The sequence below is a fragment of the Macrobrachium nipponense genome, chromosome 23 (genome assembly GCF_015104395.2).
Source record: "Macrobrachium nipponense isolate FS-2020 chromosome 23, ASM1510439v2, whole genome shotgun sequence".
Taxonomy (NCBI): Eukaryota; Metazoa; Arthropoda; class Malacostraca; order Decapoda; family Palaemonidae; genus Macrobrachium; species Macrobrachium nipponense.
The window spans coordinates 10,503,213-10,529,336 of record NC_061090.1 but is presented as its reverse complement, the minus strand read 5'-3'; the positions used below and the strand labels follow the sequence as shown (position 1 = coordinate 10,529,336).

The following is a 26,124-nucleotide window of genomic DNA, read 5'->3' as shown; positions in this document are numbered from 1 at the left end:
TATACCCCTTCGGCGTTAAAGGGATAACATCATCATCATATGTATACGCAAGGCAAACTTGTTAAATGTTACTCAATTTCTCTTTGTACTGAATTATTATAAGCAAATGTGCATTGAATCTAGAGAATTTGCTGAAATTAATAATGACTATGCCATAGATGTATAAAGTATGCTACCCTAGATGTAAAGATGGTACTGATTACCCTAGGGTAGGATAGGCTAGCCTAATATTCTTTCGGTAAATTAACATTGGCCGACTTCCGTCTAAATCGATTTACGACTGGGTTGGTCGGAACCAATTGTGGTCGTAAGTCGACAACTACCTGTATTTCTCCCCGGTGGAAGATCCCATGTTTTGCGGAACAGATGTGATGTTGCATTCGTGGAACGACCTCCAGGTGTATGCCTTTCACCCCTTCTGGATGATCCATCAAGTTTTCGTAAAACTGAGAAACAGTTCAAATACTCGGATGATTCTAATTGCTCCATTCTGGACGTGGAGACCTTGGTTTCCGGACCTCCTGGAGATGTTAACAGAACCTCCAATACTACTTCCAGAGAGGAAAGATCTTCTCAGACAGCCACACTTCCACTATTTCCACCGGAACCTCTGCATGCTGAAGCTAGCTGTGTGGAGACTGTCAAGGAGCAGCATGTCATGCAGGCCTCTCTAATGCAGTGTCTAGACAACTCTCGTGCTGTCTGAGATCTACTAGGAAATTGTACCAAATCAGATGGGTGATGTATAAAAAATGGGGGCAGGAAAGAGGGACACAGCATTTCTCGCCCGACAGTAGCGAAAATAGCAGATTTTCTCCTGTTCTTAAGGAAGAGTAAAGGATTGTCGTATTCCATAATCGCAGGTTATAGGTCCATGCTTAGCAGCACATTCAGATTTCACCAACCAGACTTATCGGACAGTAGAATTTTGCCCGATCTTTTGAGATCAATTAAGATAGAACGACCGATCATTCCGCTTTGGGCCCCTTCGTGGGATTTAGCTGTGGTTTTGAGGTTTTAAGCTCTTCAGCTTTCGAACCGTTAGTCGTTAACGCTGAGAGAACTAACAAAGAAAGTGTTGTTTCTTGTCTCTCTTGCCACGGCGAGAAGAATCGGAGAGATACAAGCAGTAGCCAGGTCAGTCTTCTTCTTGGGGTGAGATGTTTCTTTCTTATCTTCCAGAGTTCGTAGCAAATTCAAAGTGTCTTCCCTAGAATTCGTAGGGGGCGAATGAGTCTGAAATGCGACTGTGTCCGGTACGAGCCTTAAAGACTTCTTTGTCTTGCACGGAGAAGCTTGTTCCTCATCCCAGAATGCTGTTTGTGTCTCCCAAGAATCCATCTAGATCCATCTCGAAGAATGTTGATAGTTTCTTTCTGCGAGAACTTATTTCTCAAGCTTCTAGTAATTCGCCTTCCTTTTCGGATTCAAAGGGTAATGTTTCGCAACCTAGAGCGCATAGTATAAGAGGTATGGCTACCTCGTCGGCCTTTCTCCGGAACTTTTTGGTGTCGGCGATTCTACAAGCAGCAACGTGGAAGTCAGTTTCGGTATTCATGTCAGTTTTTCTGAAGGACGTTCAATTCTTGTCGGAGGAGGGTTCTTGCTTGGCCCGTTCGTCGCGGCAATACAGTGATACAATAACTTTGTTAGCATTAGGATTATAATGTTTGGATTCTGTTAGTGTTGGTTTTTAAAAATTGGTTCGTCTTTCTTTCGGTTTCTTAATTAGGTTAGGTGTCCTGTTAACGGGTTTGGGTTTGTCAGGTAACATAGGTAGGTTGCAGAACTGGATAGCGGCGGCTACGCTTCGCAGATGCTTCAGCGGCAGTGAACAACGGGATCCCAAGGACCTGCTCTTGCAACTTTCCTCCACACATGAGAGGCTAAAATAGCCACATGGGAGGCTTCAAATTACTCTGCACATGAGAGGCATACAGTACCACGTGGGAGTTAGCATGACGGAGACAAACCTGACTTATGAGGCTGACGTGAGGTACTTTCCCCTCTGGCTTCTCATCGACTGAATAGAAACAAATAAGTTAGATTAATATACTTTACTTACAGTCAGTAGGCAATTACTGAGTTACCAGCCTATTTTCGTAGACGGTCAGGCTGAATTAGATTGTTCCCTCCAATGAAATGTTAATCGGGCTAATTCAGGTGTTCAGGGATTGTATTGCAATATGAAGTTTTCATTATAAAACTAATACTGTAATAATTACCTGAACACCTGAATGATTCCCACCCTCCTCCCCTCCTCAATTAGTTGTGATTGTGAATGACACAATTGAAGGGTAGACCAATGGCAGCGTTGCTAATGGTTTTCAGGTAACTCGGTAAACAGTTTACCAACAGCATTGGTAACACTGTCAGTTAATTACCCAATTGATGGGTAAGTTTATGAGGATGCTAATTCAGGTGTTCAGGTAAGTATTACAATATCAGTTTTATAATGAAAACTTCATTTTGCTACAAGAACCGAACTGATTCTGATAACAACAATATTATGCTTGCATTTCAGTCAACATATGCCAGTAAATAATTACCGTAGTTTTGTTACAAATTATGTCAAGTAGAATAGGAATGATGTATTTTTACATCATACATTTATTTGCTATGGAGAAAATATTGCCTGGGAAATATAGTACTGCTAAATATAAGCTGCATTTGTAGCTGAAGCTGAGAAAAAATTGTTCACATTGCTAAAGACCATAAATTATTGTGCATCAGTAACATGGATGAAACTGGACTGCAAATATAGTGGAGAAAGAAGTATTTTACAAAGAAAATGATGGGCATGAAAGAACAGATTTTACTGCTGTTTTCACAATGATAACAGATGAATAGGTAAAGCTCTATGATGAAATAGGGTAAAGATAGCGAAAGGAATCTGTTAATTATTTTGCACAAAAAAACATGCTCCCGGCACCATCTATTAACAAAATGATAATAAATCTAGTTCACAAGAAGACGTATTTAAGTCATATTTCAACTTGAAAACACTTCATATAATGAAACGTAACCATGTCCCTTATAAATAGTTTCTAGAGATTAGTTTACGCTAAATAGAAGCAAGAAAAAATCTCTGAATTAGGCTAAATGTAGCAAAATAGACTTACCTGTGTCAGCTGATTTTTTCAAACCAAAACATGATCGGTTTCTTTATAAATTATAATACAATAGTAATACGTATAAGACTGCATACAGTATTATTGGGTACAGCGAAGTAAAGGATAACTTTTTAAAAGGGACAAGGAAAAGCTGCATATTTGTTATGTTTGTATTTTATCAGGCTGTCTTAGCCACCAATAACCAGACAGCAGTGCTATAAACCATATGTAGGGTAAACCCCAGTTATGAATATATTGAACAAGCGCCTGAAAACCAAAACGGTAACCAGGGCTGCCTGTACCTGTCTGAAATCTTATGCTACGTAAATCTGGCACTGCATCATACATTGTGTTTAATTCCAGTATAATGGTGAGGCAATTAATTTTTGTAAATTATTTTTGCTCTTCACAAAGGATGCCCTGGCGAGGTGATGCAGATTCCATGATAGACCGTTTTGATGTTAGGGCTCATTTGGATGACCTGCCACCAACTTCAGTCACCTCACCTAAACTTACTCCAGAAGAGGATTGGGAGGAGCGTCAGGCAAATTATGAGCGCTATAGGATTCTCATTCAAAATGATTTTCTTGGGAGTAAGTAGTTGAGTTCTTTGTTGACATTTAGAAAGTAGCAGCTCACAAATTTTATTTACATAATAAATCCAGAACTATCATGTTGAAAGTTAATTGTGATTTTTTCAGGGATAGCAGTTGAACTTCAGATTTGTAGATATTCTTTAGTGTTTTTGAGTGAATTCATTTGTAATACTTCATAAATTTTTATTCCATAGCATAATTGGTAGTTAAGGGTTGGACATTCATAAATATCACCTCTTCTTATGTAGCATTTCACGTTACAGTTAAAGAGGAGAAGTTCCTGCATCAGATTAGACTGGAAGAGCAGTTTGGTCCAATAGTTAACAAGGCAATTGAAGAGGAGAAAAAAGCCTTGGCACCTAAGAAGGCTGCTATTGCATTCTCGTATACAGAAGAACTTGAGGAAGAGAATGAAGAAAGGCCTGGTTCTGCCAATGCTGATCCTTTGGTAGATGGAGCAGAGGAAGTGGTTGCTGAAGGATCAGATGATGATAGTGATAGTGATATTGATTTAGGTGAGTCAGTTTAGCCATTGCTTTATTTTCTTGTCATCAACTACTTTTCTCCTTGCCAGCTTCACCTGTTAACAGTCCAAATACACTAGTGGCCCATAGACAATTCAGTGGAGCTAATGGCCAGGTACATTCCAGGCAAAAGGCATGTAGTGGCTGACAAGGTAAGTTGGCAGAGACAGATTCGGGGAACAAAGTGGTCTCTGCACCAGGAGATTGCGGACAGGCTATTTCACTTGTGGAGGAGGTTCAACAGAAAATTAGAGGTCTACTGTTTGGTAGTTCCAGAGTCTTTTGCCATGGCGAAGAATGCCCTTCAACTTCCCTGGGACAACCTGGACTTATATGCCTTCCCCCCTTTTTTCTTGATCCATCATGTTCTGAGGTCCCAGAATCTCAAGATGACTGTAGTAGTTCCTTTATGGCCACATAGTAACGAATGCAATACTGAATGTTGTATAAAATAGAATAGATAACGGAGGCAATTAGGATTGTACCTGATAAAAGAGTTACTAGGAAAAAAATAGAGCTGAAAGACCATGTTATGGAAGGGCAGGCTTTGGAGGAGGTAGAATAGAAGTTTCAGTTACTTGGGTGACTTATTGGATAATCAGGTTGCTAGTGAAAGGGATCTAGGAAAAAGAAAAGAAACATCTGGATAAATTAGAAAGAGATTTCTTTACTATTAGATAATAAGATTAATGTATGTATTAGTAAAGATAGCAAACTTATTAGACAACATGCATAAAGGGAGCACTTCTCTTTGCTTTGGTGGCATTGGCTCTTAAAAATAAAATTGAGGAGATATAGAAAACGGTAATATGATCCCAATAAGCTGGTGCTTATTGGGATCATATTACAATTGTAGTTGCTGAGAGATATGGCATTAAGAGGCTGGAAAAAAGTTGCCAAAGATTGAAGTGGCTTGTTTATGCGGTGAAGTGCTAAGATCAACCAAATAGGAAAGTAGCAGAATGGAGAGCACTGGGTGGGAAGTCCTTGAAAATCATGGACAAAGATGGACCAGATGGATGTTCAGGCAGAAATTCCTAGAGACAGAAGGCATATTGCAATAAGTAAGTTTTAACAAGACAGTTGAGTCATTTCTGTATTGTACTCTTACAGAGTTTGTTTTTGAATGAAGTTTTCAAGTTGGAGCAAGTTAAAGAAGTGGGTATGAAAAGGTGGAAGGGAACGAATGAAAAGTCAAGTTGGAAAGCATTTCAGGTGGGACCTAAAGACCATGGCAATAAATTTTTAATACCATCTGCAGTGTATTATACTGGTAGAAGATAGTGGAGAGAACTTATTATCTAACCCCATATTGTAAGAGAGTTTATGTGAAAATATTACCAATGGTGAAAATGATGTCTATGACTCTCCATTGCTTCACTTATAGCGACTTGCTAACTTCGGATTTCAGTGAACCTTATTAACACACAATGTAATTTTTAAAGAATATCAGAATGAGTAAACCAAATTTGTCACTATTCATATGACTGTAATAATAGACATTAACTTTGTACTTTTTAACAGATTTAACAGTGGATGTGATGTCGCTCTCCAACACTCAGCAACAGGAGATGAATCTTTCGGGAGTGGAGTATGGCCTCAACCAAGAGGATTTCATGTCTCTCATAAGTCGTGATCTTCAGGAAGCTGAAGAATTGAGGGTAGCAAAGGAACACGAAGATGAAAAGGCTATGTATTCAGTCAGTATTGGATGTACCTATTGTTCAGTGAAGTTTGGACACAGTGACTGTTTTTACAGTTTAACCTTTTTGTCACTTCTACCCATTATTTTGATGTATCTCTTTTAATTTTGATGTCTGATGTTCCAGGGTCGCAAATCACGGAAAGAAAGGCGTGCACTGAAAAAGAAACACATGGATCGTAAATTTAGCCCACCAAGGTATGTAGAGATAGAGAGATTTATGTACTTGGGAATTATATGAAATGAAAAAATTCAAGATTTGTAGATTCATTTTATTAAATAAGATTTAATCATGTCAGTTTGTTTTACTTAGGTATGCACATAAAACTGCAACCAGTGCAATTTAGTCATATTGAGTTATTGTTTCAAATAATTGTTCTTTTCAGTTATGCTGCTAGGGCAAGCCCTACTTATGCACCCTATCGGAGGTCGTCATCTCGTTCCAAATCCCGTTCCCCAACACCACCAGCTGCTGGGACTATAAAGTTCATCACTAGCTTTGGTGGAGAATCTGATGGGGCAGGAACAGATGATGATGGTGTTACAGGTGTTATTATCTTACCCAAGGAACAGCGTTCAGCTCGTGATCGGCGTAAGAATCGCTGGGATCAAAAGTCAAGAGAGAGCATGAGTCAGCGTTCTGGCAGCTCTGGACCAAGTGGCAGTCATGGAACATCCTCAGGCCATTCATCTTCCTCTTCAAAGAAACGTCGCCACGTGTCTCGAAGCCGGTCGGTATCTCCCCCAGGCGGTGGCTAAAACCCCCTGGCGTGGCTCCCTCTTTTGTCTCTTCAGCCAAATACACAGACTTTTAAGTCCTCCTGACTCTACTGGTCTTGAACAGCGCTAGTCTAATGTGACCAGTACATTTCAGCCATTTGTTTTATCTTGGCTGTTAAAACTTCTAGTGAAAAAGCTAAAGTAACTTAATTCAATGTGGTAATAAGGGTGTCTTTGAACTTGCCATGGACAATCAGACTGTTAAAGCTGTCTACAGCAAGCATTTCTCCTAAGTGGTAAAAGGTTGTGTTGAGTTGTTAGGTTAGTATATCTTGGTCATTCATATCTTGAAACTTTAAGAGCATGTGAATCAGATTTCTTTGTTGTGGTTGTTGAGCCCCATGAATCATCCCAACATTATCATGGTAAGTGAGAAGGGGGTGATATGATGGTCTATTTTTGTGATTTTATATAGTTAGCATAATGTTCTGAAAAATCTATAACCCAACAGTTAAGGAGTATTCATTTTAACTTCCCAAGTATTTCTGGATACTTGTATGGTGGTTACACAATTTACAGCAAAGAGGATGAGGACATTTCAGTTAGGATGTCATTTTATTCGTGTGATGTATCATAATGGTGTAAGGTAGGGTAGGGGTGTCAATGTTGTGGTGTTTCAAAGTTTTCCAGCACCTTGATTCTATTTCAAGATAGGTAAATTCACCAGTGAATTTTTGGGTTTGGTTTTTAACAGATATACATATATTTTTTTATGTAATTACTAAAAAAAGTTTTGATGACATACCATGTACTAGTGCCTTGACTATTTTGTCTATATAATTTTCTTTTCCTGGCTTTTAACTACAGATCAAGGTCACGTAGTGGTTCCAGCAATTTGTGTCGTCGGCGACAGAGGTCCCGTTATTCTCGCTCACGTTCTCGTCACTCCAGATCCAGGTCTCGCACCCGTCGTTCGCGCCGAACTAGGTCGTGTAGTAGATCTCGTTCACGATCAAGATCTCGAGAAAGGTAAGTAGATCTTTCAGTGTTAGAAGTATTGGACCCCCATTATTAAAGGGAAGTAAGGTGCATGTCTTGACCACTAGGCTCAGATAAGTATGCAGGAATGGTCATTAATTATGAGTTACATTTATCATAACAGTGGGGCTTTACTTTATTTCTTCCTGAGATGTTTGCATTAGAAAACATGCAGTGTAACTATGTTGTCTAATTGAGCTTTCTAGTGATAACCTACATTGAGTGTTTTGGTAGAGCAAATATTCCAAATAATGAAGGTATGGAGATATGTGGTGTCTTTTGGCTGAAAAGTGAGCTTGAGGCCTTCAGATGAAAAGTGGTTGAGAACAGTCTGTTTAACGTCAGTGAATAAGTAACAGGATGAATACCAGTAGGATTACTCAGAAAATTGTGGAAAAAGGGCATTAGTTATGACCTTGATCAGATTAGAATTCAGGCAGAATGTACACAAGACGAAAAGATATTAGAAAGAACACCCTTGACATTTAGCGTGATAAAGGGAAAATTATGCGTAAAAATGTTTATGGTGATAATGTGGAGTGCTATGTTATGGTATCAGTAATTTAATTTTTTTTTTCAGACATGGTGTCAGCTGGAGGAGGCACACAGGAGGATCTCATAGAAGGTCGTATAGTCGTTCTAGATCTAATTCAAGGTCAAAAAGTGTAAATAAGAAGAGTCCCTCTCCTAAAGTAAGTGTCTGCTTTAAGTGTCAATTGTCACATTAGTGAATGTGGATTATTTTTGTATGAAGGATGCTTGCAATGGAGTGATATTTGTATGCATTTATGTATAAAGTGTACTGTACTATTTAAATATTTTCATATTTGTAATTTAGTTTTATATTTATTGAGTAAAAAAGAGAAAATTACTTGAGTAAGATAAAAAAAAAAAAATGAGTTATTACAACATTTTTAAAGTTAGTGTAAATGTGGATAAAAAACAGGTTTTGACATAGGAAAAACCTATTTTTGGTAGTCGCTGTTGAGTCCTCAAGGATTACTCTTTCCATGGTCTATCCAGAGCTCCATGGTGACCAGACTAATGTCAAAGAATTCTTTTAACTGGTATTGTGTTGTAATGATAAACATTATAGCGTGATAAAGTATAAATGGACTAAGGATAAGAGTACACTTTCTGTTATCCTCAGCGAAAGCTAATACACATTTTACCTACGTCAAAAACCGCAAGAAGAACAAGTGGTTATGTGCATACGCATCGTTATATTGTTTACATACGACCAAAATCCGACCAAGTTGCCATTCCTTTATGTTCGTCAATGCAGGATAATCCCTTACCCAAATCCTATGTCTTTTCGTCAGGGAAGTGGGAGGGTTTTGAGGACTCAACATTTTTTTATAGTGTAGTTGCTGTCTTGTCCTCAAGGAGCTTTACAAAGAAATTGACAGGTGACGAAAAACTCTTGAATTTCAATCCCAACAACCCAAAAACATTTTTGGTCTACGGTCAAGCCATTAGTTTCAAGGCCTCATTCTTTATTCCAGGAACCTTTAGGTTTGGTTGCAAAGAACAAGAAACAAAGAGTAAACAAAACACATATGTGGTCACAGTAGGAACAGTGTACAAAGCCATGTGACGAGACGAGTACACGTCCATGAGACGTCGACCGAGCACCGTTCCAAGACACAGAACATGACTGAAGAGAGCATCATAAAGGCGAATGATTCTTATGATCAAGACTTTTTTCAGGCGAACAATTTTTATGATCAAGACTTCTTTCAGGCGAACGAGGAACCCGTCCATGAGCCAAGGAATCCTTGCGCTCTCGACTGTCAACCACAGTTTTGTCAAGTGACGAATCTTCACACACAGCTTGAACCACTTCTGTTTCTGCAACTTTCGACCTTTTAATCGGAGCCTTATTGTCCTTATGGTGATGAACTGAGGCAGACGAAGGAGCATCTCCAAAAACATCAGCACGTACGTGCAAGCCTGAGACACTTCCGTGTATGGAAGATGGAGACTTAACTCTCATACTGTCACGAACACGTCCATGCGGAGAGACATGGCCATTAACCCTTAAACGCCGACTGGACGTATTTTACGTCGACATTTTTTGTCTCTCGGGTGCCGACTGGACGTATTTTACGTCGACATACAAAAGTTTTTTTAAAAATTCGCGGAAAAATACTTTTAGGCCTACCAGCCGAAAACTCTTGAATACACGCGCCTTGGGGGAGTGCTGGGAGTTCACGGATCAAGGTGTTGTTTTGTTTACAATCGTTACGCAGGCGCGCAAGCGCGCATTTCTTTCTTGCCGCACTAAAAAGTATCTGTGACACATCTCGGAAATTATTTCGTCACTTTGACAGAGTTTTTTTTCCATTTTAAATTAGCCGTTACATGGACTATTATATATGAAAATGTGCGCATTTTTATGTAGAATACAACCAAAAAAATACTCATGATTGTAGCTTTTATCAGTTTTGAGATATTTTCATATAAATAACGATAAGTGCCAAAATTTCAACCTTCGGTCAACTTTGACTCTACCGAAATGGTCGAAAAACGCAATTGTAAGCTAAAACTCTTATATTTTAGTAATATTCAATCATTTAACTTAATTTTGCAACTAATTGGAAGTCTCTAGCACGATATTTCGATTTATGGTGAATTTATGAAAAAACTTTTTCCTTACGTCCGCGCGGTAACTCTTCCGAAAATAATCATACATGCGATTGTGGTAATGTTTTGCACCATTTTAAATTAGCCGTTACATAAAGTTTTATATATGAAAAATGTGCGCCAATTTCATGCACAATACAACAAAACAAAAACAACCCATGGTTGTAGCTTTTATCAATTTTGAAATATTTTCATATAAAAAATGATAAGTGACAAATTTTCAACCTTCGGTCAATTTTGACTCTACCGAAATGGTCGAAAAACGCAATTGTAAGCTAAAACGCTTATATTCTAGTAATATTCAAGCATTTACCTTCATTTTGCAACAAATTGGAAGTCTCTAGCACAATATTTCACTTTATGGTGAATTTATGAAAAAAATTACATTTTCTTTACGTCCGCGCGGTAACTCTTCCGAAAAAATCATACGTGCGATTGTGGTAATGTTTGCACCATTTTAAATTAGCCGTTACATAACGTTTTATATATGAAAATGTGCGCAATTTCATGTATAATACAACCAAAAATAGTTGAAGGTTGTAGCTTTTCTCATTTTCGAAATATTTGCATATAAATCACGATAAATAGAAAAAAAACCACGTTCGGTTAAATTTGACTCTACCGAAATGGTCGAAAAACGCAATTGTAAGATAAAACTCTTACATTCTAGTAATATTCAGTCATTTATCTTCATCGTGAAACAAATTCGAAGTCTCTAGCACAATATTTAAATTTATGGTGAATTTTTAAAAAAAACTTTCCTTCCCTCTGCGCGCGGATTCTCCGCCACAAATCTCCGAAATGCGTAAGTGCCATTCTCGGAATATTTGCTCCATTTCATATTAGGCATTTCATAGAGTTTTATATATGAAAATGTGCGCAATTTCATGTAGAATAAAACGAAAAATATTTGAAAGTTGTAGCTTTTATTATTTCCGAAATAATTGCATATAAAAAAATATATATAAAAAAAATTCGACATTCGGTCAAGTTTAACTCGTCAGATATCGTCGAAAACTGCATTTGTAAGCTAATATTCTTACAGTATAGTAATATTCAATCATTTGTCTTCATTTTGAAATAAATTGGAAGTCTCTAGGACAATATTTAGATTTATGGTGAATTTTTGAAAAAAATATGTGTTTACGTCTGCGCGTTACGAATTCATGCATTATTTTGTGATAATATTTTCTCTGTGTAGCTTTTATCGTTTTACAATTTGTTATATACCAAAATGATTGCAATTTAGTGTACATTACAACGAAAAAAAAAAGTAACTTGTTACCTTCAACCGTTTTGCGCACAGCGCGATTTGAATACAATTATATATGAAATTTCGTTTTTGCGCTATCATATATCGCATTATTTAGATATGATAATGATAATTTTTTTCATTTCTGATGGTTGCATACTAATTTTCAGGCAATGACACATAAAGGAGCCAAAAATGAACTCTTAATCTTCAAAACTAAGCGCGCTATGATTTTTTGAAAAAAATATTTTTTCCGCTCCCGCGCTCACTATGAAACGTCTCCGGCACACGGGAGACATTTTTTTTTTTACCGCTTCGGCGTTTAAGGGTTAAGAGAAGATAATTAACGCATTACCAGCATGCATAGGGGAGACCTGACCATGTAACAAAGACTAGAATGGCTCCTTTCCGCAGACTCCACTGTCAATCCCACGAATGCTAACCTGCGATGGGGAAGCACAACTGTGTGGGGCAGCTGGCGAAGTGCTCCTCTCACCTTCATGACCACAGACGTGCATGGGGGAGACACACTCCCTCCACTCACAGAAGATGTAATCGCAAAGTCCTTGATCCTCCAACATCTGATACGATGACGAGGCAGCGATGGAGAAGAAGGCAAAGGAGATAAATCTCCTTCCCTACAAGATCTCTTAGAAGCAGGAGGTGGAGAAGAGACCTTACGTTCACACCCCGTCTCCTTTGCAGCGAAGGCAGAAAACCTCTCTTCCAAAACAGAGTCCAGCCTCTTGAAGACTGCTTGACACAATGCCTCGGATGGCTCAGCGAGAGAGGATGACAACGTCATAGCTGGAAGAGATGGTGTCATAGCGGCAGGAGGGTGAGCAGCTGTTTCAACTGACGTCACAGTTTGAGAGGGTGCTAGGGGCGACGTCAAGACCTCCCTATGACCAGAGCTGGTCGATGGCCTCACTGGCAGAGTGATAAGGTGATACCCAGGAACCATAAGCGATGTTCCACAAGATGGCTGCATGTGAAAGCCAACGTAGAGGAGTCTAGAGGGAAGGAGAACCCCGCAACCCAAGGGACGCCCAGACTGCCGCTGTTTTGGATGACTCCGAATCTGAAATGAAGGAATTAAATGAGGCAGCCTTCTCCCTCCCAGGAAGAAAATTGAAACCCAAGGTAGAGGGGACTACATTACACATTATATCACCCTGTGGCACTCCTGATACTTCCATCGATGAATCAATGGAAGAAAAGGAAGGAGACACAGGAACACCAGAATTAGCATTAGGGAGAGTGATCGAGGGAGAGGGAGCAGCCGAATTGTTGAGACGAGGGGAAGAAAACCCTTCACAAGAGGGAAGAGTCGAAACTCTGTGATGTTCCCTCTTCCTATAAAACAACCTAGGGCAGGCACGACATTCCGGGCGGGGATTTGTCACCGCACAAAAACCAGCTCTGCACCTACTGTAAATTGTATGGGGATCTGTAGCTGACAGCACCAAAAACCTAGAGCACAGGACCTCTGAATGCTCAGGCACGTGTTGACGAGGCTGTGAAGACACTGGGGAAGCCATACCATTAAATACACACACATCAAACACTCAAAACAGAACACGGGTAGAAAGAACCAGCTTGGAAGGAAAGCAAAGCATAAGCTTCAACTCCCTAAGGTGGTTAGGAAATGACTGGTGCATCACGAGGTTGTATATGTGGCCTCTGACCAGCTTTCACCCCCGTATGCGCAGGCGTTGCCAGATCTCGCATTCCTTGCTTTACAATCTCTGATGGTTTTAACCAGCTACCAGCTGGAGCTTAGAAAATATCCTATTGTTAAGACCTCAGGTTTGTTAGCTATGAAAAATACAAATTGATATGAAAATTTGTCATTTTTTAGGTTGAAAAGTTCTGTGGTGACTTACCTAAGCGTGCTGGGTATGGTTGCAGTATTGTCAAACCTTCCCCAGCAATAGTTAGGATACATGCCTATAGGGAAGACCCGTGGTTTGCTGTTGTGCACCTATGAGTCAAGACTATCCATAGGTAAACCTACAGTGCTTGAACTGGGTATAATGTTTTGTCTGCTAATTTTTTTTAGAATAGATTTCCTTCTTAAAAGGAATCCCATCTTTAGCCGGGAAGGACAAACCATAGGACATTAATAATTGATGGCCAGCCGTTGTGTAATGTATTGTCTCCGTCTAAGAGAGCCTAGTTAGCTAGTACGAGATCTTGATGCTGCTGCAATCAAGAAGATTGCATACTGTAGCTTGTGAGTTGTGGTTGTGTCGGGTCAGGTGAATTGAAGGGGCTGATCGAATTCTGAGCACCTTGTTCAGGGACCAGGTAATTGGAAGAACCCTTCTGGAGCGGATCTTTTGGGTTTAAAGGACCGCAGAAGGGAAGTGAGTACTTCTATGCTAGTCAAATCATGAAATCATAAATCAGTGGTTCTGTTAATGCTGCCTGCCTTTTAGTCCATGATTCTTGTAACTGCAAGGCATTTGTCTTCTAAAGGGATAAGAAATTTAAAAATTTGTTCCCTAGGATTTTTTATTGTGCTCTTGGTATGGATATAATGTAACTATATCTTCCATACATACTGGTATTGCCAGATATATTAAGTCTGTAATTTTTGCACTAGATACCTAGCAATGTTGGGCATGAAAATAGTTGTTAGTAATGAAAATATGTAAAGTCAAATATGCTTTTTATCTTAACTTTAAACGAATAAATATATTTTTAAATATTCAACTTGAGAAGGCTTTAATTAAAACAAGAGACATTTGGCAGTGTGTGCTTGAAAGACATAGTTGATACAGTTTTGATAATTTCTTTTATGTAACATCAGATGATGTTAGAGGTAAGAAGAGCAAGCATAAATCTTTATCTATGCTAGAAAATTTTTATTTAATTAACGAATGTTTTGGTGGTGACTTTCAAATGCACTATGATCGCTGAAATTCTTTCATTATTTTTTCATCTCACTACCTTCTACAATCAAAATACAATGGAACCTTGGTTTTCATACATAATCCGTTCCGGAACCTCCAACGGTTTCCAAAACATATGAAAACTGAAGCAATAATTCCCATAAGGAATAATGTAAATAGTGTTAATGCATTCCAGACCCCCAAAAATATTAACGAAAAACCCATTTTACATGGAATCAACAGTTTTGCAGACAGAAAACAATGTGAAATAAATGTAAATGTGTAAGGAACATTAAACATCACTCTTACCTTTATGGAAGACTCGTCTTCCACAAAGGTTACCATGAGGTAACACTGGCCACAATTTTCTGGAAGTCACTCCCTGACAAGCCTTAGCTATAAGGCTTATGCAGTTGAAGATATTGAAGTGACACTTTATGTTTATATCCAGTCCTAGGCTATTCGGGATAAACTACCACTTAGTAGACCAGCAATAAGATGTTTCCTAAATTGTTCTCTCATAGCCTAGTATATAGGGTATTGCCCAATACAGATTATTCTAGATCAAATGTAATGGCTATATAAAAACAGCAAGTTACTTACATGTAAACTCATAGTTAGGCTAAAATTTTTTTTGTCTAACCCAGATTGTTTATATCTAGCCCTAGGCTGTTTGGTCTACTATATATAAAACAGTAACTTTCTAATGTGAAACTTACTGATATGATGAAACTATAGTTAGGCTATCACCTAGTAGTAGGTTATTCTAATCCTGATTAATTCATTCACCTTTAAAGGTATGGGATTAAGAAGGTGTATTTTGTAACCTTCAAGTTAGTCTACTACCGCATAGCATATTCTGTTTACTGTTTTTGATCTATTATATAAAAACAGTAACTTACTAATGTGAAAACCTATACCTATTTAGGCTAGCCTAACCTATCACCTAGCCTAGGTTATTGTGTAATCAACCTACATTATTTAATTATTTACTAATTCCATTTTAAGGGTATGTCCCTGGTAGCCTACAGTATTAAGACAATTCTTAAGTATACAGGCTATATAAAAGGTAAAATGTCTGTAGCCTTTCATCTAATCCTAAGGTCTTTGGTGTAACTTAGGCTACTGCTTAGACCCATAACCTAACAGGATATGTCCTTATCTGAAAGGATTATCTTTTATTAATAATAATAATATAATAATGATAATATTAATTGTTTTTGTGGAACATTTCTTTATATAAAACTTCTAAATAGAATGATAAATTCTTCAAAACAATTTTCGCTTCTACAAATAGCTAACGATCATAATAATAAGAAATAAGAAGATCTGATGTGTGCTGGCGATAAAGCCGATTAACTGCTCTTCACTCACTATAAAATCATTGTTCCATGGTCTAAACTCATAGATTTTACACTCTTAAGATTAAATTCTTGGTTCTCAATTTAGATGTTTCCATGAACTTTGGTAATGAAATTAATGAACGAAGAATGAAATTCTCGGAGCTGACGATCCTAAATCGTAAGCGCTGATGTGAGCTGGTGAAAATAAAAGCCAGCTTACATCTTTTCACACAATAAAATCATTGTTCGACAGTCTAAATAAAAATATTTTTAACTGGGTCTTAAAATTATGCACAGCTTTCAACTTTTCACGGCTTTTCGCGCACAAAAGTTGTTCTAGTCTAAACTAAAAAAAACTTTTAACTGGAACTTAAAATTATACACTCGGCTTTCAACTTAGATGTTGCCATGATCCTCTGTAAGGAAATCAAAAAGCGAAATCTTCGGAGCTCTGGTTTGTAATTGACCAGAAAAAGGAATGGTGGCTTGGTCTTTGGTGATATGTAAACAATATGATGGTGCACATAACCACTTCATTTTCTTACGGTATTTGACGTAGGTAAAAGTTATTAGCATTGGCTGAGGATGATAGAAAGTGCCCTCTTATCCAGAGTCCATTTTTACTATCTTGTGTTATAATGTTTATCATTATGACACAAGACCAGTTTAGAGAATTTTTTGACATTTTAGTCTGGTCACCATGGAGCTCTGGATAGAATAGACCATGAAAAGGGTAATCCTTGAGGACGAGACGGCAACTACACTATAAAAAAACTTATGTCTAATGAGAGGACTCATTTTTTTATATAGAAGCAGTTCAAAGTATTGAAATAGCCATCTAACCACTGAATTGAAGAGCAGCAGTTGGATATTGTTTGAACTGTTAGTTTGGCATCATGATTTTTTCGCTATGAAAGGTAGTTAGTACACTATATGTGAATAATTTTCAATTCTATGATGACAGGGCAATAACAGTACCACTGTTGCACCAGCATCTCGTATTGGTCTGCGGGTGTCTCCAGACCCCCCTGTGAAATTGCCTTCACCGCCATGCCGTCGTTATTATGGACGACGGGGTGCAGAGAGCCATTCAGAAACTGCCTCTGAATCAGAGACAGAAGACTCTAAAGCTTCAAGTACAAATGCAGCACAACAGCAAAATAGTGGTGGTGTCAAATCTAACAATATGTAAGTTTTTGTTCTTTGTACTAAAAGTAGGTACTAGTATTATATTTGATTTAAATAAATTGCCCATTTTGAATATTACTTACCGTATATTTCCGTGTATAAGACGACCTTTAGATAAGACAAGGTAAAAAATTATGGGAAATTTTCACGAATTTATCTCATATGTAGTATAAGATGACTGCTAAATTACAAAACCATTTGTGTACCATAGAATAGCTTTTGGTCATCTTATATACTTGCATATCATGTGACTTTTCTATACCTAATTTTGAAGCTAATTTTAAGGAGGTTGCATCATAAATGAGTTATAAAATTAGCACATGTAATGTTCATATATTAGTATTGTAATATAAAATGCAAATCTATCTTTTAACCCTCTTATGCCGAAGGGGTATAGTAAAAATCGTCTCTTGTATGCCGAGGGGGTCTCGTAGTGAGCGCCGAAGCGGAAAAAAAAAAAATTTTGTTCATGAAACTTACCTGTCAGATATATATATAGCTGTATTTTCTGAAGTCCGACAGAAATTCAAAAACTTCCGGCACACACAGTGGTCGGCCAGGTGGTTAGTACCCATTCCCGCCGCTGGGAGGCGGTATCAGGAACCAGTCCCATTTTCTATTCATAATTTTTCTGTCGCCGGTGCTGGAAACACCTGTTTTCAGTACCTCCGTCTTAGGATTTTGGAAACTTCATGGCCGCTAAATATCCTAATTGTCTTTTGATTTATGACTTGGATTTTGTGGCTAGGCATAACGCTATCTTAAATTGTTTTGAATATGATTCATTTTGTTTATCTGAATCTAGTTAGGCTAGTTTCAGAGGGTGTTGTCTGCTAAGATAGGGTGTGGCTACCGAAAGCTTCGGTAGTTCCGCACTCGATATGCACGAGGGCTATGTGTCTTGCTTCTTTGTTGAGATTTGTCATGTAAGGAGTGTGAGACTTTGTCTAATTCCATAAGGAAGACGTATGATTCATATGTACGCAATTAATCAGTAAACAAAGTCAGGGTAGGCTAACCTACCTGTAGACTATTTTGCCTAACCCTGTAGTATGGCCTACGGGCTATAAAATATGTCTCGTGAGGTAATGCCCTTTACGTTATAGATTCCATCTGTATCTTGGAATCTAAGGTGCTCGCCCTCTCCTATCATTGTGGTGAAAAGTGCTACTTCTGTAGTTGTTACTCCTAACCCTGTAATGTTGCCTTCGGGCCCTAAACAGTTTCTGTAGAGGGTATTGACCTTTCTCTGATACTCTATCGATTCGTAACTTAGAATCGAAAGTGCTGGCTTTGGAGAGCAAAAATTGAAGTGGCTAAGTGCAGTGACAGTGCCCCTTGTGTAGTGGAGGGTGCGTCAGATCGGCCTTATTTCGCCTCTAGGCCGGGACCTCTGCTTGACTCCCAGGAACAGGGAGAGAGCATGTCGAAAGCCGAAGGAGGGTTACGAGGAACTCCCACCGATCTGACGTGCCTTCGGCAGACCTGAAGTTACTCCCAGGCTGCCAAAGTGCGTGCACGAATCCTGAAGGATTGCTTCTCGTCCTCCGAAGCGTCCTCCCTGCGCAGGGTTTGGAGCTTTCGGAAGGACTCGCGCCCTCTAAATAGAAGCTTTATAGAAGAGGACGTTTTCACGTCCTCTCTCTCTCTCTCGTCATGCGTTGCAGTGAGAAGTAAGAAGGCGAACGTCGCCTGAACTCGTGTACGTCTTTCCACCGAGAAAAGGGAAAGCAAGTCATATTAGCAGGACGCTTTTGAGCGCGGACGTCCTAGCTTGTTGCTGTGAGGAATAAGAAGGCGTATTCCCTCGCCCCGCGTATTCTCACACGATCAACCCTTCACCTGAGACTGCTTCGTGCAGTCGGTTTTCTCTCCGAGATGTCTAATGCTCTTCCTGAAGGCAGTTTCGCTTGCATGACGCCTGTCAGGAGCGTGACGCTTTTTCTGCACGTTTTTTTTTGACGCTCGGCTTGGACGGGACGTTCGGATGGACGCCAGGCGCGCGCGCGGGTGCACGCCAAGCGCGCACCAGTAGACGCCGAGGCCGAGCGCACGCCAGTGGATACCGAGCGCGAGCGGCGCGCCGAGAGTGCTCGCTGCTCGCCAGTGGACGCCGAGCGCGCGCCGAGAGTGCTCGCTGCTCGCCAATGGACGCCGAGCGTGCTCGCTGCTAGTCAGTGGACGCCGAGCGCCGCACGCCAGGTGTGTCGCCTGGCTGAACGTTTCTGTTGAAGTCTTCAAGCTGATTTGGGCCTAAAGATTTTTTATTTTTTACCTAACTTCGGTGATCCCTTCTACTCGCCTGCGAAGAATGTGAAGTAAGCAGTGCTTCGGAGGAACGCTTAAAGTGAAAAAGGCAACTTCGTTTTCGAAACCCAGCAAGACCACGGGTTTCGTGAATTATAGAGGTCTTTGTCAGTAATATTGCTTTTCGTAAAGTCCAGGATTGGATGGAGTTATGGAAAGCTCAAGGAAAGATCTCTTTTGCTCTACCGCAGTCAAGACTTTGCGGTAAGGCAGCTATGGGGTTATGTAAAAAGCTCGACGTCCTGCACGTCAGGACTCTCGGCTACGTTCAGTAGGATTCTTGCAAAGGCACTCATCAAAAGGAGGAAAGCGCAAGACAGGACTTCCTTTGCCATACTGCCAATAAATTTTGATACGGGAGAGGAAGCTGGTTGGAGAGTTTCTTCCTCTTCCCAGGATAATTTTGCAAGCTTTTTAGCCCATCTGAAAAGGGCTTTTCAGATGATAGATTTTGTTAGTTCCTAGTCGGGACTTACGCTGCCGAATTGAACATCGTCGTTCTACCTGTCGTAAGCCGTCTCTTAACAGGATTCTTGCCCCTTCCTCGTTTGAGACGGGAATCGAAAATAAAATGCTCGACTTCCTGGATTACGTTTTGTCAATTCAGTGAATTTCCCCCATTGACAATATACTATCGTTTTGTCAAGTAAGTGGGTATCCCCTCATTGACAAATTATCTCTGTCCCGTAAATGGGTTAGTTCTCATTGACAAACTTCTCATTAACTTTATATTGCGTAAGCGGATAAGCTCTTATTGACAAGATTCGGAAGAGCTCTCATTCATCATTCGCAGACTCGTACAAGAAATAGACTTGTAGACTACGTCAATGAACGCTTATGTCCAATAACATTAAGAGCTTGAGCTGTCCGCTTCAATTCTCTTGAGTTTTGTTTATGAAACTTGCCTGTCAGATATGTATGTAGCTGTATTTCCGAATTCAGCTATAGTATATATGTCTGCCAGGTAAGTATGAAAAAACTTTATTGCAATATATCATATTTTGCCTTGCGTTATTTTACTACTGGTTGGCTCAAGTCATATACGCTTGCTGTAGTTACCTCTTCGGATGGCAACCGAGAGGTCTATTGTCTATTAATTTAAGGACATTTAATCGTTACTCCCTGCAGCCTTCCAGGAGTTTCCGATTTATCTTTTACCGTTGTATGGTAGTGTTATGACGACACAAAACGCATCTATATATTTAGCGTTTTCTGTTTCGCTTAAATATACCAGCTTGAGAGTCTCTTTATGCTAAAAATTACGGACATATTTCTTCGTAGAATAGGGTAGCTGGCAACCCAGGCATAAAGTTAAGAGACGACGATCGTAAGCTGCTGCTGTCACTGTCCTCTCCGCCAGTCCAAACGAGGCAGTACCAGCTCGTTCGCTGTCATGCGCTGTAGGTTACGTCTCTCTCTCCTGCGGGATTGACTGACTAACCGTATCTCTGTGCTGGCAGTTACGTCTCTCTCTCTCCTGCGGGATTGACTGACTAACTGTATCTCTGCCCTACAATCACGGACTTTAGCCTTAGATTGAGGGGATTTCTTACATGAATGAATAAACATTGCATTCGTTTTGCCTTACTATGTTCTCAGAGATATCTCTTACTCCTTTCGGTGCTCGTTACCGCACGGTATAGGACTACGAGTCTACCGCAACATTTCACTATTATATGCTCTCCTGCTTAGGCAAAGCGCAGCCTTTTTAGGGAAGTAAACATACTGTGTGAGGGAATGGATGAGCTTGCTGGGGACCATTTCCTTCCTAAAGAAGTTTGTTTCCCTGAATAGACTGCAATTCAGACCTCTACAGTTTTTTTCCTAACCGGGAAACTGAAAATTTTATTAAAGATCTAGGAATGATTCTGAACATCTCTCGGTGCGTTAAGTATCAACTTGAGGTGATAGAAAGAAGGTGCCGGACATCTGGAGAGGGTTTTCAGATGTCCTGGATCATAATCTGAAAGAAGTGGAAGCAATTCTGTCGTCCCTACAGTCCTGGAAACGAGTTTTTGGAACCAGTGGTCCATATCAACTCTGATCTTCCACAGCTCTCTCATATCTTAGGAAGTATCTTCTCTCGGTCCCTGTTCGGGTTTACGAGAAAGAGCCTATTATAACAACAGACGTAGAATGTAACGATCCTCTAGAGGTTCGTTACAGGATTGCAAAAGTCCGTACGAATCGTCTCGATCGACGGCAGCAACTACTGACTTCCGAGTGGAATCTTTCTTTAGAAGTATGTTGAGAGTTTATGGAGACTTTAGGACGTCCTTTCATACATCTCTTCGCTATGATATTGAACAGGGATGGATGTTTAGTCTCTTTTCCCCTTTTTCAAACGCTTAGGAAATGTAATAAGATGATTTATACCATCACAGGGAGCGACAATGACGCTAATCGCCCCATGTTGGCCTTCAAGATCCTAGATTCACAGAGGTCACTGTCCTTCCAAGGACCTTTTCGAGAGAGTCGGTCTACTTTATCACGAAAGGTACCTATAACCTCTCCACTCTGAGTCTGACTACGTTCAGACTATCGAGATGTTGACAGCATAAGATTGCCGTCTTCCCTTTCCGTTTGAAGAATGGGATAAGCTGGCAGTCACAACTATTAAAGAATACGCAAATATGTTGTTGACGGCGGCCTTTGGGCTCAGAGATTTGCTTCTGTCAAACAACAAAGCCCTTCACGATCTTTGAGTTCTGTGGAATCTCGAAACTCGCTCACCATCTACTTTTTGTCTCACCTGTTTTCTCGGAGTCAGACACCCCCCCCCGACACCCTCGTGCGAGATCAGGAGACACATAGTAGCCCTGAGTTTCTTGTTGACGAAGTCGGTTGCGTTTACACACCCCCGATGATCGTTTCTAACATGAGACCAGGTTGGACTGTCAGGCATTCGTCCTTCGGGACTGAATCGCCTTTTTGCTCCTCGCTCCTTTCTCCTGGCACCCAGAAGCTCGAGTCAGGAGTGGCTCAGGAGTTGATTCGCTAACGACGTTGGGTTGCGTTCATACCCCAAGGTTTGCTTAGCTTGAATCGCCCAGGCAGTCCAGACACTCATCCTTCAGCGAAGAATAGTGCCTTATGTCTTCAGGGTACAGCCTTGCTGTCCTTGATGCGTCTGACTGGTCAACTGGTCGGTCACCTGACTTTAGTACAGACTGACTGACTGTGCATGTCCAGATTGAAGCTTTCAATATGGAACTTAGACATAGTCTGAAGTTCTTGATGTCAAAGCATTCGAACATCTCCTACCTGTTAACTTCTTGCACGTGATCAGAAGGCCCTTTCTAACCACCCTAGATACGACAAAGAGGGTTAGTGAGGTTTTCAGCCATCGTCAGAAGTTTTGGCATTAGAGAACACAAGGCGGTGCGTTCTCTAAGCCTTCCGTTGTGGCTAAGAATGGAAACCCGTCTTGTTCTTGGGCAGGAGCTTGGAATCAAGGATGGCACAAGTTATTGGGCAGGAGCCAGAGAGAGTCCTGTGCCCTGTCAGGTCTCTCAAGTTTTATCTACATAAAACTCAAGAAAGTCGAAGTCGTACGGACAATCTGCAGTGTTCCGAAAAGACCAGACTTGCCCATATCGAAGAACACCCTGGCTTTATTGTTAAGGAGTTCTTTCAAAAAAGCTCCTTCATTGTGTTGGCACAAAGATTTGAAATCTTTTGATTTGAATGCTCACGAGGTGAGGGCGCGGCCTCGGAAGCATTTCAACAGAGCATGGCACTCAGCAACATCCTGAGTACCATGTTTTAGCGAAGCAACTCTGTGTTCAATTCACACTCCTGCGAGATGTGAAGATGGCATATGAGATCTGCTGCTCGCTAGGGCCATACGTGTCTGCAGACACAATCTTGGGGGCAAGTAGTACCACTCATCCTATCCTGTAGAAAATGGTTAGGAAGAGCTCTTAATTTAGTAGTTGAGTCGCCGACAACGGTGACTTCTTAACTCTTAAGCCTTAGTTAACACACCTTAACTTTGGCTAGGTTGGTCAGGTGGTGATATATATTTTTATATATATATTTATTTTACTTCTTAGCCCTCATGGTATGGTCAATATGGTCTAGTCACGTCGTGGTCTCGCCCCTGTTGACAGATCATCTGGAGTGCACCAGCTATATAGGTCTCTACCTCGCTGGCAACTCTAGTAGCACAAGCAGACTTACGTGGCAATAACCACGAAGCCAGCAATGCTAACAGGTGGAACCAAGATGTAAATCATCTGCATGCATTTGTTTCCCAAAATCCTTCTATTCTGTCCCTTCCCACCTCCAACGGTGGGATTCAGCTATATATATATCTGACAGGTAAGTTTCATGAACAAAATGATATTGTTATGATACAATAAAGTTTGTTCATACTTACCTGGCAGATATATATAATTAAGTACCCACCCACCTCCCCTCAGGGGACAGTGGAAATAAAAATTATGAATAGAAAATGGGACTGGTTCCTGATACCCGCCTCCCAGCGGCGGGAATGGGTACTAACCACCTGGCCGACCACTGTGTGTGCCGGAAGTTTTTGAATTTCTGTCGGACTTCAGAAAATACAGCTATATATATATCTGCCAGGTAAGTATGAACAAACTTTATTGTATCATAACAATATCATTTTTAAATCACAGCGTGCTTAGTTTTTAAGATTAAGAGTTCATTTTTGGCTCCTTTTTTTCTCATTGCCTGAAGTTTAGTATACAACCATCAGAAATGAAAAAAAATATCTATCATATATAAATAATGCGATATATAATAGCGCAAAAACAAAATTTCATATATAATTGTATTCAAACCACACTGTGAGCAAAACAGTTAAAGCTAACGAGTTAATTTTTTTCGTTGTATTGTACACTAAATTGCGATCATTTTGGTATATAACACATTGTAAAACTATCAAAGCAATGTAAAACGATCAAAGCAACATAGAGAAAATATTATCACAAAATGATGCTTGAATTCGTAACGTGCGGACGTAAAAAAGTTTTTTTCAAAAATTCACCATAAATCTAAATATTGTGCTACAGACTTCCAATTTGTTTCAAAATAAAGATAAATGATTGAATATTACTATACTGTAAGATTTTTAGCTTACAATTGCAGTTTTCGACCATTTCGGACCAGTTGAAGTTGACCGAATGTTGAATTTTTTTTCATATATTTTTTTATATGCAAATATTTCAAAAATGAGAAAAGCTACAACCTTCAATTATTTCTTGATGTATTCTACATGAAATTGCACACATTTTCATATATAAAACTCTATGAAACACCTAGTATGAAACGGAGCAAATATAACGAGAATGCGACGTACGCATTTCGGATATTTGCGGCAGAGAATCCGCGCACGGAGGGAAGGAGTTTTTAAAAATTCACCATAAATCTAAATATTGTGCTAGAGACTTTGAATTTGTTTCAAAATGAAGATAAATGACTGAATATTACTAGACTGTAAGAGTTTTAGCTTACAATTGCGTTTTTCGACCATTTCAGTAGAGTCAAAGTTGACCGAAGGTTGAAATTTTGGCACTTATCGTTATTTATATGAAAATATTTCAAAACTGATAAAAGCTACAACCATGGGTTGTTTTTAGTTGTATTGTACATGAAATTGCACAGATTTTCATATTTAAAACTTTATGTAACTGCAAATTTAAAATGGTGCAAACATTACGACAATCGCACAAAAAAATTCATCGTAAGAGTTACCGCTCGGACGTGAGGAAAAAGTTTTTTTCATAAATTCACCATAAATCGAAATATTGTGCGAGAGACGTCCAATTTGTTGCAAAATGAAGGTAAATGATTGAATATTACTATAATATAAGAGGTTTATTTTACAATTGCGTTTTTCGACCATTTCGGTAGAGTCAAAGTTGATTGAAGGTTGAAATTTTTGCACTTATCGTTATTTATATAAAAATATTTCAAAACTGGTAAAAGCTACAACCATGAGTATTTTTTGTTGTTTTCTACATGAAATTGCGCACATTTTCATATATAATACTCCATGTAACGGCTAATTTAAAATGGTGCAAAAATTATGTCAGTTACAAAATAATCTCTTGAGATATGTCACTAATACTTTTTAGTGCGATAAGAAAGAAATTCGCGCTTGCGCGCCTGCATAACGATTGTAAACGAAACAACGCCTTGATCCATGAGCACCCAGCATCCCCAAGGCGCGTTATTCAAAAGTTTTTGGCTGGTAGGCGTATAAGTATTTTTCTGCGAATTTTTAAAAAACTTTTTTATGTCGACGTTTAATACGTCCAATCGGCACCCGGGAGACAATTTATCTCGACGTTTAATACGTCCAAGTGGTGTAAGAGGGTTAAGTGGATCTTTTAAAAAGCAATGCTTTACTTCACTGTATCCAATAATCTTGTATGTACAGTGTTCACATATTACCACTATATTATGAAATAAAATACAAACAAAGCGATCATGCTCTAGCCGTGGGCATTCTGGGTATACATGCCCCGTGACCTGGTATAGATGCCATTAGTCCCTGGATCTCACAAGTGTAATTTTAATTCTACCGGTTTCCAGCTTGGCGCTAGTGAATCCTAATGTTAAGACCGAAGGTTTGTAAGTTATGAAAAATACAAATTAGTTACAAATTTGGTATGTTTTCGTGATGCTTTTGTTATCTGATTCAGTTGTTCTTATCAAATTGGCTGTTTCTTGTTGGGTTGTTTGTAGCTGAATGCATTTATGCAACTGGTATATTATCTCTAACAATATTTATATATATATGTGTGTGTGTATTTAGTCTGTAATTAT

The 26,124-nt window shown here is 39.5% G+C and overlaps 1 protein-coding gene across 1 annotated transcript in view; it reads left to right on the top strand.

Moving 5' to 3' along the window:
- The window catches only part of LOC135198609 (CLK4-associating serine/arginine rich protein-like), a 162,916-nt gene that overhangs the window by 33,483 nt on the left and 103,309 nt on the right, over nucleotides 1-26,124 (top strand). Inside the window, exons 4-11 of the mRNA XM_064226349.1 lie at nucleotides 3,528-3,706; nucleotides 3,973-4,224; nucleotides 5,758-5,933; nucleotides 6,063-6,133; nucleotides 6,322-6,666; nucleotides 7,523-7,684; nucleotides 8,274-8,385; nucleotides 16,796-17,019. Coding sequence (XP_064082419.1) covers nucleotides 3,528-3,706; nucleotides 3,973-4,224; nucleotides 5,758-5,933; nucleotides 6,063-6,133; nucleotides 6,322-6,666; nucleotides 7,523-7,684; nucleotides 8,274-8,385; nucleotides 16,796-17,019 — 1,521 coding nt within the window. The remainder of the gene's footprint in view (nucleotides 1-3,527; nucleotides 3,707-3,972; nucleotides 4,225-5,757; nucleotides 5,934-6,062; nucleotides 6,134-6,321; nucleotides 6,667-7,522; nucleotides 7,685-8,273; nucleotides 8,386-16,795; nucleotides 17,020-26,124) is intronic.